Source organism: Hoplias malabaricus, chromosome 5, assembly GCF_029633855.1.
Source record: "Hoplias malabaricus isolate fHopMal1 chromosome 5, fHopMal1.hap1, whole genome shotgun sequence".
Taxonomy (NCBI): domain Eukaryota; kingdom Metazoa; phylum Chordata; class Actinopteri; order Characiformes; family Erythrinidae; genus Hoplias; species Hoplias malabaricus.
The window spans coordinates 34,590,656-34,608,951 of NC_089804.1; the positions used below are offsets into that span (position 1 = coordinate 34,590,656).

The 18,296-nt window shown below is 38.6% G+C and overlaps 1 protein-coding gene across 3 annotated transcripts; it reads left to right on the plus strand.

The window, feature by feature from the left end:
* Positions 1-2,230: 2,230 nt before the first annotated feature.
* On the plus strand, positions 2,231-12,386 carry LOC136697543 (uncharacterized). 3 transcript variants are annotated; one of them, XM_066672731.1, is made up of 6 exons: positions 2,231-4,054; positions 5,261-5,454; positions 5,844-5,971; positions 10,530-10,666; positions 10,867-10,930; positions 11,459-12,386. In XM_066672731.1, exons 2-6 carry the CDS (start codon positions 5,376-5,378, stop codon positions 11,699-11,701), a joined length of 651 nt encoding a protein of 216 aa, XP_066528828.1. In that variant the 5' UTR covers positions 2,231-4,054; positions 5,261-5,375; the 3' UTR covers positions 11,702-12,386. The 3 variants fall into 3 exon arrangements, with proteins under 3 accessions (XP_066528828.1, XP_066528826.1, XP_066528827.1); XM_066672729.1 differs by lacking the exons at positions 10,530-10,666; positions 10,867-10,930; positions 11,459-12,386 and adding an exon at positions 6,903-8,044; XM_066672730.1 differs by lacking the exons at positions 2,231-4,054; positions 10,530-10,666; positions 10,867-10,930; positions 11,459-12,386 and adding an exon at positions 6,903-8,044 and having other exon boundaries at positions 4,918-5,454.
* The last annotated feature ends 5,910 nt before the right edge of the window (positions 12,387-18,296 follow it).

The window sequence follows — 18,296 nt, forward strand, 5'->3', positions numbered from 1 at the left end:
TTTAAAGTATAACATTTAAAGGAGACATGTTGTACCTATTTTTCCATAAGTTAACAAAGGGCTACTCATTCCTGGTCCTGTAGATCTACCACCCTAGAAAAAGCCCCTGAAGGCCTTCTTTACATATATGAGTTAGATTAGAGTTAGGGATTAGAGATGTAAACTTTGCAGGACCAAGATGAGGCAGCCCTGGATTAAAACTTCCATTTTCGTGTGAGTATTTTTGTTTTCTTATTTTGGGTACATTTAATTAACTTATTACTTTGTGCTAGCTGGACAGTTCTAAAATGTCTGTACTTTACATAAGATGCAAAACAAATGCAGAAAGACTAATTTTATCCCATGGTACCTGATTTGGACCACAAAACACTGACTGGATTGTTTTGTTCTGGTCTTTTGGTTGGTGGGCTCCAAATGAATACTTACAGAGAACGAGAGATTTTTAATAATATGTCCCTCTTAAAACTTATGAGAACAATCCAGTATAGGTTGATCTATGTTGTTTGTTTATTAGTAGTTAAATTAGTTGTTCACAACCGAGGTCCTGGAGTACCTCTACTTGGGACAGATAATCAGTCAATCAATTCATTAATTAATTTTTAAACAATGCACACTGGATCTAAACAGTTCATTGTCAGTTGTTGCAAGACAAATGTAGAAATGCAGGGGTTCTCCAGGACCAGCATGAGGGCCACTGATCAGTTTAAAGAATAATGACATTTAACTTATGTTTGTCTAGACCTATTACCTAATACTATTGCAGTCAATTGAGAGACAAAAGTCTAAGATTAAATTGAGATATACAATTTAAAGTCTTCAAACCTTCAATTTTGGAACTTGAATATCTGGTAAGTGTTTATGTAGGCCAAAAAAGACAAAAAAGTGCATAATTAAATGTATCAAGTTTTTTCTGCATTTCCAGATTTCTAAAATTATATGTTTGTACCTTTAACACTTATGTTTTGTATTCTACTGCATCTACATGTTAATTATGGGGGCGGTCCTAACTTCAAACTGAAGCAAAATTGGTCACCTTGGCAAACCACAAAACAGTTCAGTGTCTCTTGTATCTGGACAGTATAACCAACAGAATGCATATATCACAGGGGAGAAGTGCAGAGATGTACAGCAGCACAGTAAAAAAAATCTATCCACCCTGTATTAACAATATACAAATAGTGAGATATTATTAATATAGAGTCTATGATGTAACTTTTATTATTTGTTCTGTTTTTTTTGTTTGTTTGTTTGTTTGTTTGTTTTTTAAAATCTACTTCCCCAAGGAATCAAACCTTAGGTTTGACTGTGAAGCTGTCAGCAGTCCCAGACCAGAACTGCCAGTAGAACACCAGTATGATAATGAACACAGGACCTTTCAGGGCCAAGGAGCTACATTTGTAAGTATTGTTGGTAGTAAACAGTTATATAGATTGAAGTCAAATAATGTAGCCAAGTTTTTTAAATATCCCTTCCTGTGCAGTTCGGCACCGAAAACTAAGGGCAGCTTACGTTAATGCATGCTCAGTGCCACCAGTTCTATGTGAATATGTGATATTTACATCTTATCCTATGTATAATTATTATGGCTCAATGTGAACTTTACAGGGAAAACTTGAAATAAATAGTTGAATAGGTTTGATATTAGCTTCTGGGGTTTCCTCCGGGTGCTCCGGTTTCCTACCACGGTCCAAAAACACACCTTGGTAGGTGGAGACCATAGGGAGAGGGTACCAGAGGGAGTATCCATAGGTGTGAATGTGGATGGGTGTATTCCTGCCTTGTGCCCAGGGATTCTGGGTGGGCTCCGGACCCACCACGACCCTTAACTGGATAAGCGGTTACAGATAATGAATGGATGTATATTAGCTTTTGTATTGGAATTTTATATTCAAGTGTGGTTTTTTTTCTCCCCCACTTTACTAATATTGTAGAATATAAAAGATATTCTTCAGAAAATCCCTGAAGGCAAATATATTGTGGCCAGTATTGAAGAAAAGCACTCAATTTCCATTAACGACAGAAGAGCCATGGTTCGGATTCTGGTCTCACACCTCATTGAGCACTTTGGAGAAAAGTGAGTATAAATTCGAACCAATTTCTAAAACTAAAATATGAAATAATTAACACCTTAAATTGTTTATGGTAGGGCTGTCATTTTTTTTGTTACTGCATTACATTAATTAAGGTATAATCTAAAACAATTAGACAAAAAACAATTTTACACTAACAATTCTCTTAGGAACGTTGTTTTTTTCCTTAGGTGGAGAGACAATGTTCATTACAGCTGATGGTCCTCTCTGTCTAATATTGTTTTATTAAGAGACATCTAGTTCTCCACACTGGAAAGTTAATCCTATTCCTTTCAGAATTGGCCAAGATGCATCATGTCATGGAATTCTTTGAACCTGCATTGCATATTTTAGGGTTTTAAAAATATGCTGCTTAGTTGAATCTGCTGTATTGGAAATAGGCTTGTAAGTTTAGACAAAGAATTTGCAGTACTGTGTTGGTAACGCAAACATGAAATGCAAAACTACATTTTGGGTCTTTTTATGATACGTGCACCGCTCGGCAGTCTAGCATTTTTTATGCAGTAATAGCACAGAATTCACTTTTGAAAGAACTTTTGTTAATTTAATAGCAATCTAGGCCAGTAACATCCCATGGTTTCTATACCAGGAGGATTCAAAAAGCACAAGGACAAATCACCTTCTGTTTAATTCCTGTATTTCCAAAAATGCAAAGATTTGTTAGGCTGCCTTTTTAGTGTTTTATCAATATGAGTGTCATTTTCTATATCCTGTGCCATGAGGGCACAAGTATCCACTACACACTTTCATTATTCTGTCGTCTTTATTATTTCGGGCAGATGCCCCTGGCAGAAGAGAGACAGCCTCTGCTTACATTCTGTGGGTTTTGTCTGAGGACATCAGCTGGATTTGAATAGTTCTATTTTTTCAAAGCCTCTTTGCTAGCATTCCTTTAGGTCAGGGGTGCCCAAACTTTTTGATTGATCTCTCTTTAATACGAATTTATTTTTGTGTAGTTAAAACAATATAAATTTAAGTCATAATAATCTACCTGCGTTGGTGGATGGCTGTATGGACTATTTCAAATTGCAGACGGATGGGAGGGACTGCAAAATTATATTATTTCTGTTTAATACATTTAATACATAATAAACTTAATACATATTAGTGTCATTAAAAAAAAGCCACAGGCAATTGTACACTCTAATTTCAGCCAGAGACCGTATTAAATATCAAGATTTTCAATAAAATTGTTTATTGGCCCAAGGCTAATTGGAAGCAAGGAACAAAAAATATGCAGAGCCTGGGGGGCCCCTATGGTGGGAGTTGGGAAGCACTGGCCTATATTCATTTGTCATTTGTATGTGTATTGGCTTGTATTGTATGTATTGCTTTTTCCTTGTCGTTTTTTTTACAGCTCTCCCACAAAATGAAACTGATGTCACTGCAAAACCTTTAACGGGAACTGTAAGGTTTGAAAACCACAACAATGGCAGCTGTAACGTTAGGCGCTGTTTACACATCATGTATTCGTGTGTTTTTTTTTTTTTGGTTTGAGAGTTTCTCGTTGGCCACTGACAAAGGAGCCTTTGAAAAACACCATGAGGAATTGTTACATGCTTAGTACCAGGAGTGAGCAGGGACTAAAAAAGTACCTGGTTCCAGGTACCAAATTTTTCTCATGAAAAAGCAAAAGAGCCTAGTTAAGTTGAGTATGTTCCATGCAGTGGAGAAGCGCCATTTTTAGAGCAGATGCTGCTGTCACTTAGCTTCAGTTTTTTTAACAGATTCTTTCTCAACTCAAGAATAAGTTCAGCTAGGTTTTTGTGTCATATTGTGCTTCTTTTTCTGGTTTTATATATCTAAACTTCAGGAAACATGGTTCAGTCCAGATAGATCCCACCGACCAGCTACCGGCTTCTTAGAAGAGCGTCTGTGCAATGTTCGCAAAAGGCTCCGCAGGCGTATTCGTCCTCTTGGAAATTCTTCAGATATAAGAGAGAGCAATAAGCTTGTTTTACCAGGTAGAAACAAGATGTTCATTGTTATTTTAAATTATAGATTATACCACAGTTAATCTAATCTAATCAGATCCAGCAATGTGATTTACCCTGACTAAATTAAGTCCCAGCACCCCTAAAATTAAGTGTAAAAAAAGTTTGTTTGTTTTTTTTTTGTTTAAAAAGCTTGTCTTTGATAAGCTGAAAATGTTAAAAACCATGATATGGTTAAATATTATATTTTAACAACTAACATACAGCTCTCATTCCCTTGCTTCGCAAATAGTATGGCATCCCCTCTAGGGTGTATTCCTGCCTTGAACCCAATGATTCTGGACCAACCGCGACCCTGAACTGGTTAAGGGTTACAGACAATGAATGAATGAATGAAATGAATGATTTGAACCTAAATTACTCCGTTTTTTCTGACGTGACGCACTCATCCCAGCTCTCTTGTCCTGAATTTCACCCGTTCTCATCTGGAAACAGCAGCTCAGTACTCACTTATTTTTTTATTATTATATTTTTTATAGAACAAAAGCTTTTTTGTTAAACTATGTAAAATAATAATAATAATAATAATAATAATAATAATTAAAAAAAATAAAAAGAAGGATGGTGGTTTATTTGGGTACTCATCACCCCTAAAACTCAGATCCTAGAATTGCCCCTATTTGAAATATTGGTTTGGGTATTAAAAAGGTTTTAAAAAGTCTTGAATTAAATTTCCACATACCTGCAGATACCTTGTCACTGCATACATTTTGAGTTCCATCAAGGAAAAAGCTCTGCAAATGCAAGTGCATCGATAAGTTCTGTTTTTGGGGATATTGTATCCAAATCCCCATCTTTAAATCGTCAAAAAAGAACTAATCGATGCATGGAACTCAAAATGAATGCAGCGACCAATAAATTCTTTACTCTCCTTTTCAAAATACTTCATATTAATTTTTAAAAATATTTTATTAAAAAAACAATTGTCGTTTTTAATACTACACAACCTTACCTTAAAAATCAATGGGAGAATGGATGAATTTTAAATTACAACTATTTGGTACACAACACTTTAAAACTTTTGTACGCCGTATTGAGGTATGTATAAAGCATGTATTTGTCCCCAGAGCACTGGGAGGTCCCCAGAGAGGTTTTGTTTAAAATTTTTGTATTTTCTTAATCACATTTCTTTTTTAAAAATGTATTTAAAAAATGTATTTTATTACCTCTACTCAGCGTCTGCTGTGACTATGGACAGGGCTATGCAGATGTCAGAGTGGCTTAAGAACAACATTTATCCACCAAGCCAGGTTAAACAATACATGAAGGAGACTGCAATCCATAGAGCCCAATGGATAAGGGAGAATGGGACCAAAACAGTTGTAGAAATACTACAAGAATATCCACGTCTGTTGGACACCGCAGGCATGGTAGGCTTAAACTGGGTAAATTCTTGAATTCTTGAAAAACAATTATGTTCAAAGACAAAATTCTTCAGTGTGCGAGCAGAGAGAAATAGGCAGATAATCTGCTTTCAAATATGGAATCTCTCTCAGCAGGTATCTGGATTTTGCACATTGTCAATTGGGTTCTTTTTAAGCAGCTTAAATGTGTGTATAATTATTATTTTTTAATGCTATAAGTAAAATGCTGATTGATTACTATAGTGGTGCCTAAATGTGTGAACATTTTTTTAAATATTTAGGTTTTTGCCTAAAACATGTCTGTTTTTTTATTTTTAAGACGAGCAAAACACCTAAATCAGATGCTAAACATTTTTGTATGTTAAGTAAAATATGCATTTGCTTTAATTCTGCAGACAAACAAGGTGACATTGCTTTGCAAGTGCTTCCTATACTGCTTCCAGCTTCAGTGTACAAAGACGGGAAAAAATTGGTTCGACCAAGCTTTGAAGAAAGAAGAAAGGCCTTTATTGACATACAGCCTGTGAGTTCAGACCCTTGACAGATATATGCAGTCAAATTATTGATTTAAGTATGTAAATTATGTACATAAAAAATCTTTTAAAGTTGCATACTTTAAAAGCCAGTTTGGAATACAAATATTAAAATGTTCAAGATCTGATAGATGTATGTTTATTAGTCATTAGAAATGTGTGCAGAAATGTGCTAATTATACACTTTAATTAAAGGAGCTACCTTTAATGCCGACAGCAAGTGGTTAAAATGAGTAGTGCACTCCACATTCAGAACAGTACCCACGTCCTCATTTTAGGAGGCAGATGTTTGCTTTTTATTCACAATTATAATATAAAAAATATAGAGGTATATTTGAAGCTGTTCCCTAGGAACAGAAATTTATTTTTATGCTTTTGCAGCTGTTTTTTTTTTATGTAACGCATAATGAATGCATTGACCAATACATTCTTCTTGCTGGCCATAATCAAATTAAAGTCTGTCATGTTATCTAGTAACATAGACTCCTTAACATGTATTATATTAAATAGTATACATAAGAAATGAAACAGTGCCACTTAATGGCTTTAGGCTTAGTGTAATTTTGTCGGTTTCTGTTTTTATTCTTATGGGCTTTAGACAATTACATTTAAAGCAATTTTTTTTAATGTGCTTACATTGGAAAAATATCAGTAAAATATAACAAAGTTGGGATAAACATAACAAAAATGGCAACTGACAAAAAAAATGTATATATATATATATAACATCTCATTACTCTAAAAGCTTACAAGTGTCCAGGCTGTAGACCACAAATGTGCAGCTGCTTTTTATTTCTGTTATATAGTACAAATGCTTAAACTGTTGTGGGATGTACCCTGGAATTCCATGTGGGTTAGTTTGTTCATTCATGCATTAATTCAATTTCCTCTTTCCCACCTTTGCTCAACTTGTTTTACTAGGTTGGAAGTAATATGGTTGAGTATTTAAGACATGCCAAAGACACCAGGGAGCTTCCATATGTTCTGATGCTTGGGGACTGCAGTTGTTGTTCTCAAGCTTTTGTAATTATCAGTGGAGAAGCTCTGGAGCAGAGCACACTACTGGGAGCAGTGGATGTTTGCTTCAAAGCGTTTTATGTATTTGATCTTCAATATCCGAAACAGTGTGCTCCAGTGTGGCAATTTTTGCAGACTGTGGTTTATGAACTGCCAGGGCAAGAATCCCCTGCAATTAGATTACTTAGTTTCTCCAATAAAAACAACTACAGTGCACAAATATTCGCTCTAATGGCACAACTTAAAACAAGGGATGAGCAGATAGAGCAGGTTACAAAGATGGCACTGAACCGAGTGGACAGACTGAGCACTGAAAACCTAAAGCCAGATAAGGGGTACGTCAGATTAAGGAAGGAAGTCCAGAAGCTTATAAAGGACCACGATGAGCTCGAAAAGGAGATGCTAAAAAAGGAGGGACTGATAAAGAAGCTAAAAAAGACTTATAAAGAGGCAGAGTACAGGGCAAAACAGGTAGAGAGTATGTCAAATGAGCTCCGTTCCAAGAACCTAGAAGTTATGGATAGGTATAAGCGCATGATGATGCAGAAGATGGGTCTGCAGCATGATGAACTCCTGGTGCGTTTAGTGGAAAGTGCAATGGAAAGGGAAGAAAAGGTCTTGGATACAGTCCCCATTGTGGTGATGAGAAAAAAGAGGCTTCTGCAAGAGCTGAAGCAGCAATGAGCAAAAGAAAGCATCTCCAGCATGTGCCAGAAAGAAATAACAGAGGAAGGAGGTAACAAGAAGAGGAAAATTTTCTGGAAGAGGTTAACTGCCAGGTTCAGAAGGAGGTCCTAAAGACGGCCCTAAAAACCTTGAAGGAACACTAGACATTACAGCTTTAAAATAAAATGTTCTCTAGTGTTCCTTTAAGTGGTCTGACCAGAGGAGGATGGGTCCCCATTGTGAGCTTTGGTTCCTCCCAAGGTTTCTTCCTCCAGCTTTGAGAGAGTTTTTCCTTGCCACTGCCGCCTTTGGCTTGCTTACATGGGGCTATTTTCTTTATCAATTCTGCATCTGCCTTGTGATTCCACCATGTACTAGGAAGTGCCAAACAAATAAACCTGCCATTGATTTGACATTCATGACTGGTTTGTGTGTATTCTGTGTTCTGTCTAGTACCTTTAAAATGTGTTTAGGTATTTTTTAAGTTGCTGCTAATAATAATAATAGGTTACATTTATTTAGCGCCTTTCTAATACCCAAGTTCACTTTACACACACAAAATATATATATATATATATATATATATATATATATATATATATATATATATATATATATATATATATATATATATATATAAATACTAAATAAAAAATAATGAAAAAATAATAATAAAAAAGAGAAAGAAGGAAGAAGAAAATGAGCTGAGGTGAAGAATTTGCGTTAATAAATTTCACAACTTGGGTGCAAGAACACTGAATGACCTACACACACATACACACACAAAAAAACTTTGTATGCTGTAAGTGTACATATACACTTACCATTTACTATTTTAGTGAAAGGACTGGACTGAGTCTAACTTTGCAGTGGAAGGGTACTACAGTGAGTTTTAAACATAGATTTGGTTCAGCATCCATTTTTTCACGGTACACTGTCACTATGGTAGTGCCCCAAGGGTACGTATTCTGGACTTTTAATCAGGGAACGTAATTGTACCCTATTCTATAATAATTTATTTTGAACGTCCATTGACGTTTAAAAAATGGCTTAGACGGATTGACTATTTTTAGACCTCTTTTGAACGCCCAGGGACGTTCCTTGTTTACTGGGATGGCTCTTCTATTTAACAGATTATATAAAGGATTACCCAGCTCAAACTATTGGATAGAAAATGTAATCGGAATGACCCCAATCAGACTACTCTATTCCGACTTGGGTGTATACGTATATGTATTCTATTCCGATTGAGCCAGTCAAATTATTAATAGATTATCAGGCTACATGTAAACGTGGCTACTGGCGAACTCATGCCCTCATGGTTGAGAAAACATTGCTAAAGTGCTCTCTAGAGTGGCAAAAACAAGGCACAGTGCCTTATTGGCTGCCCTTCAGATGGCAAATAAATAACTGAATGCCCTCTTTTTTGTTTCTTGTAATAAATTACGAAGATGTGCCCTCTAGAGCAAGACAACTCCAAAATGTGTCTTAAGAACTGCCCTTATATATTATTATATCATAGCTTTTGGTATGATAGTGGGGCCCCATGTCCTGCACTAGGTGCCCATTTTATTTTTTCCACCCCTGCCCTTCAAACAGTCTGAGTCTGCCATTGTTTTTAAGCACCTCAGTGCTCATGGGAAGTTTGTATATTACAGGTGGTTAAATAAGGCTACACGCCGTTCGGGTATTATATTTGTCAAATATTTGACATTTATCTACAGAAACATACATAATAATATGATTCATATACGTGTCTTTCATTTGAGTCGTTACTGTTTCTAGGTGAAGAGGCAACACCTTGCGATATACGTTACATAAACTGTAAACTCATGTATTGTCTAGTTTACGAGGAGTAAATACAATTTTGTCCACTGTTCAGACGCAATCTACATGTTGGAAAATTGGTATTCACTCGAACACTGCATCAAACTAGTCCACCTGCCAAAAACATACAGCTGAAAGTGTCCTGTGTCCATTTTATATCTACAAGGTGGACCAACAAGGTACTAGTTTCTAACATAGTGGACAGTGAGTGGACACCGTGTTTAAAAACTCCAGCAGCACTGCTGTGATTGATCCACTCCTACCAGTACAACACACACTAGAACACCACACCAGTGTCACTGCAGCACTGAGAACGATCCACCACTCAAATCAGACCTGCTCTGTGGGGGTCCTGACCATTGAAGAACATGGTGAAAGGCAGCTAACAATATGCAGAGCAACAGAATGATTACAGTCATTAATTGTAGAACTGCAGTGTAACCTGTGTGGTCAGTGGAGCTGAGAGAATGGACAGTGAATGTAAACCAAGAAACTGCCCATAATATTATGGCTAATCAGTGTATATGGTGTTAAACGTAATTCATGTTTTCTCTTATCCACCTTCTCAGCAATAGGTGAACCAGCCTTTTTGGTGCTAGCTGTAACAGGCCTGTCCAGCAGTGATGAAGCAATATTCAGCTATGTGACCTTGCTAGTGAACAATGGGGAGAGCTTAAACAAGGTTTTGCTAAATTCTTCATCTTCCGGGCGGTTTGGTGGGGAACTGGTTGGCCATATAGACTCAGTCCCCAGAACGCCTTTCAGCTTGCGTCTTTCTGGTGAAGACGGGAAGGGGAACAGGTTTGAGAGGGTTTTAGCGGAGATGGTCCAGCCCACTCACGTGCAGATTCTATGATTCACGTATGATTTTAAGCCGTAACATATGACAAAGTGGCATGGCATTGTCAACTTGTGTTAAAATTTCTGAGCTGTGGGAGGAAACCCACACCACACTCCTCATAGACAGTGACCTGAAGGATTTGTTAATATTTATTTTCTTGTAAAGACTGTAATAATGATAAATCCTCTCTCCTCCAGGTGCTCTCGGCTCCTCAGCTCCTCTCAGGTCATCCCTCCCTTGTTCTGTTTGAGTTGTTTAACCATGGCCCAGAGCGCCAGTTCACACTCACCGCTGAAGATGACTGCGGCTACCTCTCTGACACCAGCCGCTACAGGTGCAGTTGAACAGTGCTAATGGTTAACTGAACACAGTGGACAAGGTTAAGGCCAGTATTTGAGTATTTGTTTTTCAAATAGTCGACTGCTCAAGGACAAACTTTTTCTGACCTCTGATTGAGAACTGTAGTGACTCTTTCTGTTATAAGGACATTTTAGTGAGCAGTGGACTGGTATAGATAAATATGTTTGTTCTCAGTGTCCAGGCACAGGACTCGCTGGACTCAAACTATGCTGTGGTCCATCTGACAGTTCTGCCAGAGGTGAGGAAGTAAACATAAAAACATAAACCTCTTGGCTGTGTCAATATTAATATTTTAAACTCACTTGAACTGACAGCAGCGCCCTCTAATGAATAGCAGTCGGTGAGAAATGCTGTACATGTTTTTGGAAAACATGGGTTTAAAAATGAAATCATTGTTATGAAAACATTTCATACTGCAATATGATTTTAAACCCATGTTTAATATTTCAATATACATTATTTACAGCATCTGTCACTGACTCTGTTACAGGCTGCTGCCATCAGTTCAATAAATAATTAAAAATTATTTATATTTATGTAAACCCAAGAGGTGATGCCATGTTTCTTCTTTTTCTTTATGTTTGTTCTTGGCGGTTTTGCCCTGGCTTTTATACTGTTCATATCAATATTGGATTTATATCGTATCAGCAGAAATGTAGCAAATATTGTGATATAAATTTCAGCCACATCATCCAGCCATAAAACCATCCAAAGTCTTTTAAGAATATAAGTCTACATAATTTTTCCTCTCTGAAACTCTCCCCAGGAGCCAGACGTTTCTCCTCTGTCATGTTCCTTGATGCGTGTGGAGTCCGACCGTCCACTTGAATGCTGGAGTGTCTCTCTGACTGTAAAAGACCACAGGCACTCTGGCTTGGCCCCTGTGAAGCTCACTGAGGGACAAGGAACCCTTAAAGTGTTCCATGAGCAGACCACATGGAGGACGGAGAGCCTCCTCACAGAGCTCAGTGAGAATCCTGTAACAGGACATATAAGCCCTGTCATGTAGCTCCATGAGGAGCCCAGAGAGCGTCAGCACCTCAGACACAGAACAAGGATCAAGGATAGAGGCTCGAGGGTGGAAAAGGGCAGATTAGTGCATGGAGACCCCCATTGGACATCAGTGAGTGGGCTAGGGGGAAGCCTATTACACTGCATTACATGTCCAGCTGCTGTATCCCAAAGGCAGAAGTTCTGGTTTGGGACAAATCAGGCAATATGAGACGCTGCCATCTGATCGCCAGCCAGCAGAGGGCTCTGAGAGAGAAAGAGAACAGTGCGGCGAGCAGCATTACGCACACACTTCTAACAATGCTGACTCTCTTGGGGTTATACATTGTTTACATTTTTATCTGGTTTTAAAAACGTAAAGTGCCACTATCTCTGGGTGAGTAGGACGGTCCTCCTTCTCCCTCCTTCATGCAGTATTGTGATAGCCAACATGTGCGTCTAATAGCTGAAAACAGAACTGAAATTTAGTGTTCTCCTCCAAGTGTGTTGATCTGTGGAATGATTAATAACCAGCAGAGCTTTTTGTTCATTTGCTTTATCCTTATACCTTTTTAAAATTGTGGCACTTTCTCTGAGTGAGTGGGAAGGTCCTCTCTCCCCACAGTCAGGATAATGCTAGCCAGCATCTTAGCTAATGGTGGAATTGAATGGAATCAGATTTGTGCCAAAAAGAATCGCACAAAAAAAACCTCAAACATAAAACTTATAACTTGCAAACAAAATATACAGTTCTGACGTTTGTGCTCCATGACTTCTGCGCATGCTCTCTCAGTTTTGTGCGCGAGCTGCACGTATGGAATGCCGTTGGTCTCTAAACGTGTTGGATTCTCTGTGTTAACACGTAGCGTATAATTTCTATCATGATGCTTTACTGCCATCTACTGGTGTATGGCGTTATTGCTGAAACAACATAAAGCCTTAACTTATCAAATAACGGAAAAATTCCAGTGTTTAATGTTCTGAACAATGTTTTTTATGAGATTTTGTATGAACATTATACATTTATAAATACGTTTAAAAGTGCACACACACGTATATATATATATATATATGTATATGCACAGTGGAACTTCTACTTACGAACTTGATCCGAGTCCATTTTCCCCATTTAAAATAATGGAAAAGCAATTAATGCGTTCCAGCCCACCCAGAAAGTCACACTTTTTGCACTGATATGTGTTTACAAAACCCTCAAATTAGTAAAAAAAAAACATATAGCATTACTAAAAATAAAAAAGAAATACAGTGGTAACAGTAATAAAAAAGAAATAAACTTTTAAGTGGTTACATATCAAAGACGTGACGACTGGCTGGAGGAGTAACACAGGCACTGGCTGTATGACGGGAGGTGAGGGTGGGTGGAATAACGGAGAGTAGGCGGGTGATTTGTCTTTAATTGTGAAAAATAAACTTCCAGTTGCTATGGGGATCAGCTTACTAGTATTGCTGTCTTCACACCGCTCACGTAGGGCTCAACGTAGCCATAGGTCACTGCTTTGCTCGCTATGTTATGAATAATTCAGATGAAACGTAGGGACTGCGTTCACAAAGGATTTATGTTTTGTGTCAGTTACAGTGTGTGATGTAAATCATATCATTAATATGTAAGTACGCCCGGATTTGAGGCCTCCCATTGGCAAAAACCTTAAGAAGCGTGTAAACGTGTCATTTTTGGTCACGTTATCACGACAAAGTTTTACGTGTTAACACGCACATTTTTAATAACGTGTTAACGTGCATGTGTTCACACGTTTAGAGCCCAATGGCGTTCTATATATAAGAGCCCAACTATAGAACGCCATTGGGCTCTAAACGTGTGAACACATGCGCGTTAACACGTTATTAAAAATGTGCGTGTTAACACGTAAAACTTTGTCGTGATAACGTGACCAAAAATGACACGTTTACACGCTTCTTACGGTTTTTGCCAATGGGAGACCTCAAATCCGGGCGTACTTACATATAAGTATACGTACATATACATATACGTTTAAAGAATTATATTTTATATTATCAGCACATCTATATCAATTAATTAACAAGTGTGTTAAAGACTGAGCAGATTGCCCACTAAATGAGTAGATTTGGGGAACGTTAACAGGTAATTAGGCTACAGGACTCTGAGTGAAGTATAAACAACAATGAACAGCCTGGAAATACCTCCTCATAATTTAATTTTATGATTTATTCTGCTGGGAAATTAGAGAAAAATTATTCTAGCCTGATGTTTGTCTTGGGGTGTGTTTGTTAAATGTAGATAACTGGGCGAGTGATTGTAGAGTTGTGAGTGGAGAAGGTGAAATGAGGATTTATTTTTGCACTAGAATCTAAGCTAAAGTTACAGGAACAGAATAGTTTTTGTGATTATGTAGTGTAGAATGTAATGCACAGTTCAGATTTAAAAATTTTGATAGTTTTTTTAAAGAGATTTATTAACTGTGGTAATAAGTGCATGGTAAAATATATTTTTTGTTTGCAAACATGATTTAATGGGGCGGCACGGTGGCGCAGCAGGTAGTGTCGCAGTCACACAGCTCCAGGGGCCTGGAGGTTGTGGGTTCGATTCCCGCTCCGGGTGACTGTCTGTGAGGAGTTGGTGTGTTCTCCCTGTGTCCGCGTGGGTTTCCTCCGGGTGCTCCGGTTTCCTCCCACAGTCCAAAAACACATGTTGGTAGGTGGATTGGTGACTCAAAAGTGTCCGAATGTGTGTGTGTGTCTGTGTTGCCCTGTGAAGGACTGGCGCCCCCTCCAGGGTGTATTCCTGCCTTGCGCCCAATGATTCCAGGTAGGCTCTGGACCCACCGCAACCATGAACTGGATAAGCGGTTACAGATAATGAATGAACATGATTTAATGTCCTGGCTGGATGTGATATATTAATATAGTATTTTTTAAATAGGAAATTTCTACACAAAGGCTCCACTTTGACAATCTGATGTCATGGGTTTTACATTAGTCTTAAAGTATATTTTAAGTATTTCATACTGACTACCGTACAAGTTTAAAAAGCAGTAGTTATAAAAAATTCTTTTAACGCAGTCAACAACAGGAATATGTCTGTAACTGAGATATCAGTCTAAACTATACCTACAAGGCAAGTAACGCCAGATTTTCACACTAATTCAGTTCAGGGTTACGGTGGGTCCGGAGCCTATCCAGAATCATTTAGCGCAAGGCAGGAAGACACCTTGGAGGGGGTGCCATTCACACACACACACATTCACTCGCACCTATGGACACTTTGAGTCGCCAATCCACCTACCAACGTGTGTTTTTGGACTGTGGGAGGAAACCGGAGCACCCGGAGGAAACCCACGCAGACACAGGGAGAGCACACCACACTCCTCACAGACAGTCACCCGGAGGAAACCCACGCAGACACAGGGAGAACACACCACACTCCTCACAGACAGTCACACGGAGGAAATCCACACAGACACAGGGAGAACACACCACACTCCTCCCAGACAGTGCCCGTTTATCTCATTCCCAGACTGGGAGTGCAATAATAATTTTCTGGGAAACCTTCGAAGCATACATTACATTGGTACAAAAGGAGCTAAATATCACAGAATATTCGGTGTAACACCGGCTCCCCAAAAAGAGCCGAAATTCCCATCACTATTACTTACCGCTGCTGGCGGGCTTCTTTATGGTTTCTCTAAACCCCGCCTCAAGGGAAGAGCCTGCGCTTAGATTGGACCTTGAGGGTTTGGCAGAGCCGCTTTTGATTGGTCCACAGTGTTTCAGTCACAGCTTAGTCCTATGATTTATTTTATATCAAGGATTACATTTTTCACTAGTAAAAGGAATCAATTCTTGATATGAAAAATTGAGCTTTTACTAGTGAAAATTTGATTTCTTATATCAAGAATTCAATTTTTACTATTTTAGTAAAAATCTTTCCCCCATTAAAATGAATGGGGAAACTTTTGAAATATCACTAGTATGAAGTAAATTTTTAGTAGTAAAATTTTAATATTGATATCAAAAGTACATTTTCACTAGTAAAAGTTCTCAATTGTTGATATCAGAAATTTAATCTGTACTAGTGAAAATTGAATTTCCGATATCAACAATTAAATTCTTACTAGTAAATATTAATCAGAAATCCATTTTTCAGTAGTGACAATTTAAATTTTACATGTATGATTTAAATTCTTACAAAAAAATGGCTTTTTTTACGGTTTTCTAATCTGTCTAATTTACGCCCTCTTACCCCTGTTCCCCCTAGTTCCTCGTTTGCCCTCCTTAATGTCCGCTCACTCACTAACAAATCTTATCTGTTGCAAGAATTAATATTGGACAATTCACTTGATCTCCTTTTCCTAACAGAAACATGGCAACAACCAGGTGATTACTATTCTCTCAACCAAGCAACCCCACCCAACTTTAATTATGTGCAAAAACCACGTTCCTCAGGTCGTGGGGGCGGTCTGGCAGTGATCTTTAAAAACAATCTCAGAATTACTGAACTTGTTTTCTCATCACCATCATCTTTTGAGTATCTTGCAGTCAAAACACCTGGCTCTATTACCGTACTCCTCATCTATCGCCCCCCCAAATCTAATTCATCCTTTTTCTCTGAACTATCTGAGCTACTCACTCTCGCTAACTCTTCTTCTTCTCGACTGTTGCTACTTGGTGACTTCAATATACATGTTAACACTCCTGACAACAAGTTAGTGGCTGATTTTTTAGCTCTCCTTGACTGCTTTTCCTTCACTCAACATGTAGATTTTCCTACTCATGACAAAGGTCACACACTTGACCTAGTCTGTTCTTCTTCTGTCCTGGTTCACAACCTTCATCCTCTCCTGTTTCCACTCTCTGACCATAAGCTCCTTCTATTCTCTGTCCCTATGAATGTAGCTCACCAATCTGTTAAAAGACTTATCTCTTTCCGTAATATTAAATCTGTTGATCCCTGTTCCTTCGCTCAGTCCATCAATATGAGCTTTCCTGTTCTCACTGCTCCATCCTCTCCTGAGGTACATGCCATAATGCTTAACTCTGCTCTTTCCGCGTCCCTCAACGCTTCTGCTCCTGCGAAAACCAAATTGGTCTCTTTCACCACTTCTGCTCCCTGGTTCACCACTGAGCTGCGCGCTATGAAACAAGCCGGACGTCAGCTTGAAAGGCTGTACAAAAAAACCAAATTAACGGTGCATGCTGATGCTTATCTGCAACACATGCGCAAATACAGAGATTCCTTACACACCACCAAGTCTAGGTATCTCTCAGGTCTTATTAATAGGCCTAATGCTAACCCCCGTAATCTCTTTACAACAATCTCTAAACTTTTCAAAGCCCCTGGCAGCAACATGACACCCTCCTCTGAACTCTGCAACTCCTTCTTACACTTCTTTGAAGATAAAATTTCCAATATTAATAACTCTCTTACGATTATCTCATCTAAATCCACCTTTCCTTCCTCACTGTCTCCACAGCCCTCAGTCTGTTCTATATCCACGCCCTGTTTTTCTGATTTCAGCCCGGTTACTCCTTCTCTTATCAGTGATATCATTACCCATTCTAAAAGTACCACCTGCTCTCTTGATCCCCTCCCTACCTCACTAACGAAAGCCTGCATGACTGCTTTGGTCCCTCATCTAACCTCTATTATTAACCATTCTCTGTTTTCTGGCTATGTCCCCTCAGTTTACAAATTAGCTGCAGTTACACCTATCCTTAAAAAACCTGGTCTTGACCCAGCAAATCTAAATAATTTCCGTCCGATTTCAAATCTTCCATTTTTTTCTAAAATCCTTGAGCGTGTCGTAGCCACCCAGCTGACAACATATCTAGAATCCAATAACCTCCTCGACTCATTTCAGTCTGGTTTTCGTCCTCACCATAGTACCGAAACTGCCTTGGTCAAAGTTATCAATGATCTGCTGGTGGCTGCAGATACGGGAGCTCTAAGTATTCTGGTCCTCCTTGACTTAAGTTCTGCCTTTGACACAGTAAATCATGCCATCCTCCTCTCAAGACTGCGTGAGCTGGGTGTCACTGGTTCTGCCCTTGACTGGTTTAGATCTTACCTAACAGATCGAAAACAATTTGTCACACTTTCTGGACATAGTTCAACCATCTCATCCATCTCACAAGGGGTCCCACAAGGCTCTGTCCTTGGCCCATTACTGTTTATTGTCTATGTACTTCCCCTCGGCCATATTATCCGTCATTTCAATCTTGATTTTCACTGTTATGCTGATGACACACAGATTTACCTCCGGACCAATTCTTTCAACAACCCACCACTCTCCAAATTGGAACTTTGTCTCTCAAAAATCAGGCACTGGATGACACAAAATTCACTAATGCTTAATAGTAATAAAACTGACCTAATCCTCATTGGCTCCAAATCTACTCTCAATAAAACTGGCTCCCTCACACTCTCAATTGATGATGTCACCCTGTCCCCCTCCACTGTGGTCCGAAATCTTGGTGTCACCCTCGACTCTACGCTCACGTTTCATTCCCATGTTAGTTCCGTCATAAAAACCTCATTCTTCCACCTTCGCAACATTGCTAAAATCCGTCCTTCTCTTTCCCAGTCTGCCTCTGAACGCCTCATCCATGCATTCATC

Coding starts and splice junctions, on each gene's coding strand:
- LOC136697543 (XM_066672729.1), top strand. CDS start 5,376: ATGGATAAGGGAGAATGGGACCAAAACAGTTGTAGAAATACTACAAGA. Junction 5,455..5,843: donor TGTTGGACACCGCAGGCATG/GTAGGCTTAAAC, acceptor TTAATTCTGCAG/ACAAACAAGGTGACATTGCT. Junction 5,972..6,902: donor CCTTTATTGACATACAGCCT/GTGAGTTCAGAC, acceptor TTGTTTTACTAG/GTTGGAAGTAATATGGTTGA.